The sequence below is a fragment of the Saccostrea echinata genome, unplaced genomic scaffold (assembly GCF_033153115.1).
Source record: "Saccostrea echinata isolate AGI-Se365-2 ecotype Australia unplaced genomic scaffold, CSIRO_AGI_Sech_v1 ptg000044l, whole genome shotgun sequence".
Taxonomy (NCBI): Eukaryota; Metazoa; Mollusca; class Bivalvia; order Ostreida; family Ostreidae; genus Saccostrea; species Saccostrea echinata.
The window spans coordinates 2,239,211-2,251,124 of NW_026889793.1; the positions used below are offsets into that span (position 1 = coordinate 2,239,211).

Genomic DNA, 11,914 nt, shown 5'->3' on the forward strand with positions numbered 1-11,914 from the left:
ATCATGTATCATGAGAGGCTTGCTTCTAAGGTTGTCACCGGGTTTCTGCAAATGAGGTAGTGGGGGAGGGGTTTAGAAGCCGGAATTTTTTAGCATTTTAGGTAAGTCAACTTTTTAACGACATTTTTGTCCAAATATTTTAAAGACCTATGACACATCTGTAATTTGCCATTATAGAGGAATTATTTAGTGTGTCCCACCACCGCACCATTAATGTAGTGCATATACAATGCAAATACCATCCGCGTGAGTTAAAAAATGCGAAAAAATGATATTTGTAAATAGGATTATGACAAGACAGCTGTTTGTAAATACATGTAGCTGATATATAATTGCAGATCAATATTTGATGTGTAAAGCATGTATATGTAGATCTACCTATACATAGGTGCAAATGAATACCATGCCATGCATTTTTTTTTTTCAATTTACTTAAGAACGCAAATTACAACATTGCAAAATAATCAATCAAATCAAAACTTACCAGAAAACTTACTTTCATGCTTGTATTCGGCTCATATTTGCGATGTTCTCAAAGTTGGCCAGGACTTTCGCGGAAAGCGTCATTGTCAACCACGGAACAGGTGCCCGTCCGAACTGTTCTATTCGAAGATGTACGAACCCGTACCGAAAAACGTTTTATTGATTAAGATTAGCGCAGTAAATTTATTCTCTCTCACAAAACGAATCCCTGACACCTACTTAAAATTGACATTAATACTTATAAATAACAATTGTAAAAATCAATATATACAAAATTGTTTAATTTAGATCCTTATTTTTGTAGTTAGTGCATTCATAAAAGAATATACTTGCTAATGCTTACAGATAAAATTTACAAAACGAAAATCTTAATTTTGAAATCTGGCGGGAAAAGAGAAAGAACGTTCGAATTTTCTCATATGTAAAAACTGGCTCAGAAGTTTGTGTTTCATCCCATCCTTTGGAGCCGTGTTGTGTTATCTAGCATTGTTGATTGTGCTCTGTTTGAAACAGATCAGTGTGTTTTAAGGTTCTCTGATAAAATGCCACCCAAAAGAAAGGTGTAGAGACATGTTCATCAGTTTATTTTAGTGTTCAGATTTTTTTAGGTGGACAGGTGCTTTCTCTCTGCAAAATATTAATTTTAAAAATGCATACAAGTTGATGGTGTATGTTTTTTCAGGAACCTATGGAATATAGTTTCCTGGTTTTAATAAAACCTGTATTAATGATTTTTTTTACGCTTTCTCCTTCCATGGATTTGATGTTTACATTAGTTTATTTGTGTTGAAAGGCACCTAGATCTACTAGCTGTAGAACTGTAGCATTATGGTTTTATATATTAGTCTTTGGCCATAACGCTACCTGTAATGCAAATATGATGCAATTTACAGCGCAGGATTTTCTGCGCACAGTTGGGGAGAATTTCTCCACTTTCTAGCATTGGTCAATCAACTACCTTTCACTCTCTAATTCTAGACATATTTTTTAATCCAAACTGTATATTTTATCCACCTCCTAAACCTTTACAATCATCTCTTCCGACCAGAAGACTTACTTGTTTTGAATTTTCTGCCATCCGACAAAAATTCAAAACAAGCGAGTTAATTGGTCTGTAGAGACAACTATAGAGGGTTAGGAGGTGGATAAAATATTCAGGTTGTTTAAAAAATATGTCTAGAATTAGGGAGTGAAAGGTAGTTGATTGACCAATGCTGGAAAGTGGAGAAATTCTCCCCATCCATGCACAGAAAATCTTGCGCTGTATATTGCACAATATTTGCACTACTAGCTTATTATGGGATCTGTAGCGTTATGGTCAAAGACTGGTATATAAAAAACCATAACACTACATCTGCAGCTACTAGATCTACTTGAATAGGCCTAGTTGATTTTACTAGCGTAGATAACATAGGTCCCTGATATACACATTTTTAGCAGTGCAGTGTCTTTAGTATTCAATAGTGTAGTAAAATTGTAATATAATTGATAAATGTGATTTTTTTTTTCAGAACATATACTGCAAATGTAAACTATAGATATTTATTTGTAAAACATGTAATGTAAATGTAAACTGCACTATAAGTTAGAGATCAAATATTTGCCTTAGAATGAACAAATAATGAATATAATTTCTCTTCTTTAGGCAAAGAAGGCCAGTGAAAAGGTAAGACAAATTTTGCAGCTGAAACATTATTTAGAGGATATAAGGTAGCAAAATGTAGGTTTACTATCTACAAGCAAACTCTGTCGGAGGGGTAGCTGCAGAACTGTAGCTCTCAGGTTGAGAAAATTCAAACAGATAAGCGAGAGAGCTACAGATCCAAGCATTGTAAAAACATTCTATTTACACCGCTCACTTCGGGTATTATTTCTCGTATTTAATGCATTCCCCTTAATTAACATGGTATCCGTTAATTAACCATTTCATAGATAGCCATGTGTATTTATATGTATTTAATCATTCAATAGAGTACCTGTCAAAGGTTATGAAATGTGGGTTCCAATTGTTACATTTAAATACCATATAATATGTGTCTTATTACATTTAATACTACATAATATGTACCTTTTTACATTTAAATACTACATAATATGTGTCTTGTTACCTTTTCATACTTTCTTCACAGACGCCTGCCACAGAAGATTCTGGAGCGGGAGACACAGCCACTGAAGAAAAGGTTTGATTTAATTTTGTTTATTCGTTGTTGTTTTTTAAACTTTCAAATTATATTAAAAGATAATAACTTAACAAGATTGAATTGAAACTTATCTAAATTTGATGATATACAGATTATATATATTTTTAAATTAAAACACAAAAGAATAAAAAAAAATTAAGGTGAAAGTTCTTAATTTGAGTCAGACTGTGGCTTAAAGATGATGAATATTAAAAGAGATATTAATTATAAATTTTGCCTAAACTTTATCGATATTTTTTTAAAGCCTTCACCAAGCAAGAAACAGAAAATAGAGGCAGATGGAGATTCAGGAAAGGTAAAATAAGATCCTGTAAATAGACCCTTTGAAAAAAGTCTTGTAAAAAAGGTACTTGTAAAATGGAACCTGTAAATTAGATCCTGTAAAATAGTCTATAAAAAAGATCCTGTTTAAAATGGACCTGGTAAAATGGAACCTGTAAACTAGGTCCTGTAAAATAGATCCTGTAAAATATACTATAGATTCCCTACTTTACCTAAGAAGTGAATATTGTGAAATGTCACATAGACATCAAATTGTGAGGAAATGAATTTAGGAGTCAACTGTTGATGAGGAGTTTTTGGATGTATTTCAGCAACATTATTAGTAGTATCTTCTTTTTTTTTTTTTTTGATAAATAAGCCTCTTGAGAAATTAGGTGGTAAATTCCTCATGTATTTAGGAACCTACAGTAGATCATGGAGGGAAGTGAGAGAGTCTTGCTGCCATCCTTCTTAATTTATACTTTGATGGATATAAATATCTTATGAAGTTTATATGGTAACTCAACATACAAACTGATAGTGCAGAGTGAACGTGTTTTTGCTCTGTGCTTGTATTTACACATTTTGTCAAATTTTATAAAAAAAATATATGCAGGGAAACAAATTGTATGTGATTTTAATTATTAAGATAAACAAAATTCAAATTTCAGTTTTTAAGTTCATGCAGATGTAGCACATAGTGCATTTTCTTCCAGAATATTTGTATATCTTATGTGACATAAGATTTATTTATCTTTAACCTTTAGAAAGGTCCAGCAAAAAAAGGAAAGAAAGCCCCCATCCGTAAGGAGGATACAATTGAACCCTTACCAGAGGGGACTGACACCTCATTTCCCACTGAGGTCAACCCCGATGCCAAGACAAAGGACGGGAGGAAATTTTCACTGAAGATTGCCTCATGGAATCTTAATGGCATTAGGGCCTGGTATGATGTGAGTAATTTTGCTGATTGTTGCTATGTATTTATTATGGAAACTTATGACTAACTTATGCTTAATTGATAGCAGAAAATCTTTTTTATGGTAATTAAGCTATTTTGTTGAGGTAGATTCTCTGAATTGTAAGAGCATGCCTTAATATTTGAGACATTCCCCAGTATTCTATAAGTTACTGATGGTTAATAAAATAAATTTTCACATGTAATTTTCACTGTATACTAATAATTTATTTAAATCCACAAATACAATAAACATACATAAAATTGTGTCATTAATAATATAATCATTTGGAAATTCGTAGGCATACCATATATTTAAATTTTTCAGATTGCAGGTGTTTTTTAAATTTATAGTTATGCATGCTTTCATATCTTTCAGAAAGACAAGATGTCGTACATTAAGACTGAATCCCCCGACATTCTGTGTGTCCAGGAAACCAAATGTCAGGAGGATCAGTTACCTCCCGGGGTCATTGACAAGAATTACCACATTTACTGGTCCCCCGCGGAGAAAGCTGGGTACGCAGGGACGGGACTGTACAGCAAAAAGAAACCGATTAAAGTCACATATGGGATAGGTTAGACTAAGTGATCATTGATGTTTAAAAATTAAATACTAGATATAAAATTAAAATTCATTTTTATTTATTGAGAAAATACATTAAGTTGACTTATTTCGTTCATGCACTTTGATGTTTAAAAAAATTCTAATATTGTAAAATTTCAACAAAATTTTTTTTTTTCCAAATGAGGCTTAAAATAAAGTGTTTGTTTGTTGCACTTGTGTGATTGAATTTTTGTGCAATGATTCCGTGTTCTTCTCTTTATATTTTTTTTTCTGCTTCATTTAATGAAATCAGGTGTTGCCAAGCATGATGACGAGGGTCGAGTAATTACAGCTGAATACGAAGATTTCTTCATGGTCAATGCTTGTAAGTATTCCAGAGGAATGGTTACTTTTGGCCATTTTATAAAATTTAAATTTATGAAATGAAATATAGAAATGTTTCACAAAGTTTTGATGTGAAGCAAAAAATCTAGTGCCTTTTCAAAATTGCCAATATTTCTAATTATATGAATTTTTTTTTCTGAGTGAACAACTTTTATATCCACTTACAGTATACTACCCTATTTAAACCAAAAAAAAAAAAAGGAGGAATCCGACTTGCATATTGCTAAAAAAAAAAAAATTAGCACTAAACTGAAGTAATTTTATTAATTGTACCAGTATGTTTGAAAAAAGTATCTAATTGATTACTGATACCAAGTACCAGTAACATGACCTATTTACATGTAAAAGTTTCAAAAAGGATTTGACATTAGTATATTTATTCAAATTGACATTAGTATATTTAATTAAATTTTAGATGTGCCAAATTCTGGTAAAGGGCTGGTGCGACTGAAGTACAGAACCGAGGAATGGGACGGTGCCTTTACTGATTACCTGAAGAAACTGGACGCCAAGAAACCTGTGATCATGTGTGGGGACCTTAATGTGGCCCACACCCCTGTTGGTAAGTCAGAAAATACAGAAAAACACAGCTCTGTGGGGTTCATAGAGGGGTATGTGTCTTACATATGATTTTCAACATCTATAACAGTGTTTAAAATTGTATGAAAATTGTTTGCTAGTTTATTAGTGTGTGGTATTCACAGAAAATATGACATAATTTGTGTTGTGGAAAGAGGATTTAGAAGGTAACAGGAGTTATCTCTCCCTGCTTTACAAGAAGGTTACAGGAGTTATCTTTCTTTGCGTTACATAAATCGATCATGTTATGGCAATAACTTCATGAAAATATGTTTATACTAGCAAATTTATGATGTTGTAGGAAAAGATATTCATGTATATGCTTTTGTCACATCAAATTTAATTTAGGAAGTTTGAAATTGAATGAAGATCTCTATATTAGTACGAACTGCAAAGAGCTGCATGTTAGTTGTTCTAACATTTATTGGTACTGGTTAATGATATTCTACTTAGATTTCATATTATTTTTGCACATTTAGAAAAATTCATTGCATCATTATTTTGAAAATCCATATTTTTATGCCCCCCTTTGAAGGAGGGAGGGCATATTGCTTTGCTGCTGTCGGTCAGTTGGTCGGTCTGTCTATCTGTCAGTCCACCATTTTTTGTTCATTTTCTTTGCAGAGGTTGCACATACTGAAATGAAATTTGGTATACAGATTTATCATAAAAATGCCTAGATCAAGTTCTATTTTGGGTATGATCCAGCAATTTTTGACAGAGTTATGCCCCTTGGACCTAGAAAAATTCCAATTGTTTGGGAGGGGGGGGGGTGCCATAAGTGTTTCACAAACATCTCTCGTTTCTCTTATTTAACAATTCTAACTCTTCAAAAAAAAAAAAAAAAAAAAAAAAAAAGCAAAATTAAAGCAAAAACAACATTTGTCAATAAAAATGATATACTTGTATTTGATATATTTGAGAGGTACAGAATCAAAATATTGAACATTTACAACTGGATAAAGATACATTTGAAAGATACCCCCCCCCCCCCCCTCGAAAACATTTTAACCAATGTAATATTAATCTTTACAATTTATTTTACATTGTACAGTTGTTTTATTTAGAATTACAAATGGTAAACCAACCCCATATCCAAACTACTGGAGAATGATAATTACCTTAAGCTTTTTGTGCACTTTTAGTATTTACATATGTTTTTTTTTTTTTATCATAGATCTAAAGAATCCTGCTACCAACAGAAACAAGACCCCTGGTTACACGGACCAGGAGAGGGAGGGCTTCACCAAGCTCTTGGGGGAGGGTTTTGTGGACTCCTTCCGTGCCTTGTACCCTAACGCCAGGGACTGCTGGTCATTCTGGACATACATGATGAATGCCCGAGCCAAGAACATTGGATGGTAAATTAGAAGATTTGAAGATAAATATAGATCTAGCTCAGTGGGACTTTTTTTTTTAAATCTGTACTTACTACCGTATATACTCACCTATAAGTCGGTCCGCCTGTAAGTTGGTTGTATTTTTAGCTCACCTGAGCCGAAGGCTCAAGTGAGCTTTTCTGATCACATTTTGTCTGTAGTCCTTCTTCTCAAGAACAGCAAAGCCATGATGAGTCATATTTATATGGGAGCATCCTCAGGTAGTGAAGATTCAAGTTTGTTCAAATCATGACCCCCGGGGGTAGGGCGGGGCCACAATGGAGGATCAAAGTTTTACATAGAAATATATAGGAAAAATCTTTAAAAATCTTCTTCTCAAGAACCACAAAGCCATGATGAGTCATATTTATATGGCAGCATCCTCAGGTAGTGAAGATTCAAGTTTGTTCAAATCCTGACCCCCCGGGGGTAGGGCGGGGCCACAATGGAGGATCAAAGTTTTACATAGAAATATATAGGAAAAACCTTTAAAAATCTTCTTCTCAAGAACAGCAAAGCCATGATGAGTCATATTTATATGGAAGCATCCTCAGGTAGTGAAGATTCAAGTTTGTTCAAATCATGACCCCCGGGGGTAGGGCGGGGCCACAATGGAGGATCAAAGTTTTACATAGAAATATATAGGAAAAACCTTTAAAAATCTTCTTCTCAATAACAGCAAAGCCATGATTTGTCATATTTATATGGAAGCATCCTCAGGTAGTGAAGATTCAAGTTTGTTTAAATCATGACCCCCGGGGGTAGGGCAGGGCCACAATGGAGGATCAAAGTTTTACATAGAAATATATAGGAAAAATCTTTAAAAATCTTTTTCTCAATAACAGCAAAGCCATGATGAGTCATATTTATATGGACGCATCCTCAGGTAGTGTAAATTCAAGTTTGTTCAAATCATGACCCCCGGTGGTGGGGGGGGGGGGGGCACAATTGAGGATCAAAGTTTTACATAGAAATATGTAGGAAAAATCCTTAAAAATCCTCTTCTCAATAACAGCAAAGCCCTAATTGGTCATATTTATATGGAAGCATCCTCAGGTAGTGTAGATTCAAGTTTGTCCAAATCATGACCCCTGGGGGTAGGGTGGGGCCACAATGGAGGATCAAAGTTTTACATAGAAGTATATAGGAAAAATCTTTAAAAAACTTCTTCTCAATAACAGCAAAGCCCTAATTGGTCATATTTATATGAAAGCATCCTCAGGTAGTGTAGATTCAAGTTTGTTCAAATCCTGACTCCCCGGGGGTAGGGCAGGGCCACAATGGAGGATCAAAGTTTTACATAGAAATATATAGGAAAAATCTTTAAAAATCTTTTTCTCAATAACAGCAAAGCCATGATGAGTCTTATTTATATGGAAGCATCCTCAGGTAGTGTAAATTCAAGTTTGTTCAAATCATGACCCCCGGGGGTAGGGTGGGGCCACAATGGAGGATCAAAGTTTTACATAGAAGTATATAGGAAAAATCTTTAAAAATCTTCTTCTCAATGACAGCAAAGCCCTAATTGGTCATATTTATATGAAAGCATCCTCAGGTAGTGTAGATTCAAGTTTGTTCAAATCCTGACCCCCCGGGGGTAGGGCAGGGCCACAGTGGAGGATCAAAGTTTTACATAGAAAAATATAGGAAAAATCTTTAAAAATCTTCTTCTCAGGAACAGCAAAAGCCCTTCTGATGAAGAACCTCAAAGCCATGATTTGTCATTTTGATATGGAAGCATCCTCAGGTAGTGTAGATTCAAGTTTGTTAAAATGATGACCCCAGGGGATAGGGATGGGCCATAATGGGGGATCGAAAATTTTACATAGGAACATATAGGAAAATATCTTCTTCTCAAGAACTGAAAATCATGTTTAGTCATTTTGATATGGAAGCATCCTCAGGTAGTGTAAATTCAATTTTGTTCAAATGATGACCCCCGAGGGTAGGGTGGTGCCCAATAGGGGGATCGAAAGTTTTATATAAGAACATATAGAAAAAAATTTCTTCTCAAGAACAGAAAAGCTATGTTTAGTCATATTGATATGGAAGCATCCTCAGGTAGTGTAGATTCAAGTTTGTTCAAATGATGACCCACCCCTTGGATAGGAAGGAGCTACAATGGGGGATCAAATTTTTACAAAGGAATATATATGGGAAATTTTTTTAAAAATCTTCTCAAGTACAATAAAGCCATTTGTTATATTGACATGGAAGCATCATCAGGTAGTTTAAAATTCAAGCCCCACCCCCACCCCCCACCCCTTATCTTTTCAATACTGAACTGATTTGTGCTTTTGCCTTGCCAATGTGCTCAGGTGAGCGATGTGGCCCATGGGCCTCTTGTTTGAGGTTATTTTGGATGGATTTGCCATTGACCCGCTTATAAGTTGGTACAACTTTTTGCCAGAATCAGTTGACAATTTCAAATCAATGCTCTAATGTTTTAACCTGGTTTCGATTAATATTCTTTAGAAATTTAATTTTAAATCATTAAGAAAAATACATAATGCACACCTAAGATAAAAATAAAGTTATTTAAATATGTAAATACGTGTACTTTATGTATAATCTTAGAATACATAAATGACATATATCCAGACTTTGTTCAAAGATAATCGTGGGAAATGTTTATAAAATACAACATTACGCCGTCCAGAAAAATACTTATCTCTTTATGACTCGCCTATAAGTCGGACATAGAGTCTTTGACCAAAATTTAACTCCCAAAAAAACCGACTTATAGGCGAATATATATGGTACATGTAAAAGTGCTTATAAGTGGCTTTGGACCCTGCATCAAAATCAGTTTGTCTAAAATTTCTTTTCACCACACTGATTGAAGATGCTTAAAGACTGCCATACATTGAATTTGAGATCGTTATAGCAAAAGTAAAAGATAAGTACAGGAAAATGAATTGCAAAAGAATGTATTGCTTCCTACAATTCCATAACTATAACTTTAACATACTGGCTTGATATGCAACATAGTTTGGAAATTGTTCAAAAGAAGTTATAATCTAAATCAAGGACACACTATGAACAACAGGCTGATCAAACTTTTATGCAACAAATCATCTAGATTTTATATTATCTCAATACAGAATTGAAGTACTTAACATTTTGGGTCACTTTGTCAAAGGATATGCTTCAAAAATTAAGATAAGAATAGTGGGGAGACCTGGATTTATCATTTAGTACAGTCTTTGGTTTAATATTGATAGCTAATTACATGTTTGTTTGTTTCAATACACAAGTAAGGAACCTCATATTAGCTACATAAATAAAGTACTGTTTTAACATCGAATATTTTATAATTTAAATTTTGTTCCTCTATGCATACATGTGATATGTACCGGCTGTACGCAAAATGTACAGTTTTTCGAGCCCATTCATCGTGTACCGGCGGGACACCAAAATTCACGGAATATGAAAATTTGTACAGTATTTTGAATTTCTCGCTAAATGTTGCCATTTTCCTCATTCTCGCTCGCGAGACACTGGAAAACGTCACCTGTGTTTGACACTTGACCTTCTGATAATTGTGTAGTGTACACAAACCATCGCGTGCGAAGGTGTGAACTGCCAATTGGGATAATTATCTTGCTATAACTCCGTATCAAATACCCCTTTAGGTAGCTTTATTTTTTAAGGGGTACTTAATTACTGTTAATGTTTCGTATACGTAACTTGATTGAAAAAAATTAAGCCAACTTGTAAGGTTGATATACATGACTTAATATACGTGAATCTGACCCAGATCTTCGTAGGTATAAAAGATACGATGTTTATTACAATGATTACGATGGAATTTCAGAAGAATTTAAGTGATATTTTATACCATTTTGTGTACCGTTCTTTGATAGGCAGTGTACAGTTTTTTCACCCAAATTCCAGTTTTTTTATGGCTCCTGTACAGTTTTGTGGTCTTTGACTTATCACATGTATGCCTCTATGCAATTGTATATGCAAAAGCCTCATTATCAAATTAAGTAATGAAACAAAGTGTTTAATAATATAAACAAATGAGAAACAATTGTGAAATTAAGGTTTTAACTTGTTCCTCAGTCACGCACTGTCGTGCTGTACAATTGATTTTATTTGACAGGCGATTGGACTACTTTGTGATCTCCGAGCGACTCCAGAAAGACCTGTGTGACAGTGTTATCCAACAGAAAGTTATGGGTAGTGACCACTGTCCAATCATGTTACTGATGGCAGGGCTAAAGTAGGAGAAGCCACAGGGCTCCAGTAATAGAATACTTAGATACGGATCATTGATGTAGGACAAGATTTCTTTTGACTTACAATCTTGTGAATGAAACGAACCAGATATAGATCTGTGTTGATGATCTGTAAAATATGGATTAGTGTCTTTGTCTATCATAGATCTGCTTTTACACTTTGAAACTCTTTGAGTATCCTACTGTGGGATTAGAAACAACACTTCTTAGAAGGTTGTACACACATGTATGTAGTAGCCCCTAATATGTTTTCATTGATGGCCAAAAATAAATTTGTTAGTTTTGTGTATAGAACAAAATCAATGTCTGTACAAGTGGTTATTTACACATGGGCTTAGAAATACTTAGTTTGAGAAGTTTTCTGGTGAATTAAATTTCAACTATAAATTTTTTCAACAAAAAAAAATGTTAGTTCAATATTTTCAAATTTAAAAAAAAAAAAAAAAGAAGATATAGAAAAAATGTAATTTTTGTTAATTTTAACCTCTATGGAAAAGAAAAAATTATTTACTTTTTTGTTATGTCAGTGTGTATAACTGTAAAATTTTGCAAGGAGTTGTTTAGCATTTTGCCGGTGAATTCAGGAAAATTTTATGTGGGTATATCCTATACAAGATTTACTGGAGTAGAAAATACACAACAACCAATTTTACACCAACTTGACTTAACCACCGTTGTAAATAACCGTTCCTTCAGTATTTGCATTTGTGAAATCTAGGTTTCTATTGTAGTAGATTTTGTCATTGAATGTATGTATTTTTTTTCCTTGTAGTTAAAACATTGCTGTATTAGATATACTAGGATATTGTTTTTGTCGTGTATGTTTAGTGACTTCAGAAAATTGTATGTACTAATGT

At 33.7% G+C, this 11,914-nt stretch overlaps 1 protein-coding gene across 1 annotated transcript; it reads left to right on the forward strand.

Moving 5' to 3' along the window:
- The first annotated feature begins 864 nt into the window (after positions 1–864).
- LOC133201522 (exodeoxyribonuclease-like) lies at positions 865–11,265 on the forward strand. Its single transcript, XM_061337325.1, has 10 exons — positions 865–1,043; positions 2,129–2,149; positions 2,613–2,663; positions 2,929–2,979; positions 3,713–3,898; positions 4,283–4,481; positions 4,764–4,835; positions 5,271–5,417; positions 6,612–6,795; positions 10,922–11,265. The coding sequence occupies exons 1-10, from the start codon at positions 1,026–1,028 to the stop codon at positions 11,043–11,045; spliced, it is 1,053 nt and encodes a 350-aa protein (XP_061193309.1). The 5' UTR covers positions 865–1,025; the 3' UTR covers positions 11,046–11,265.
- The last annotated feature ends 649 nt before the right edge of the window (positions 11,266–11,914 follow it).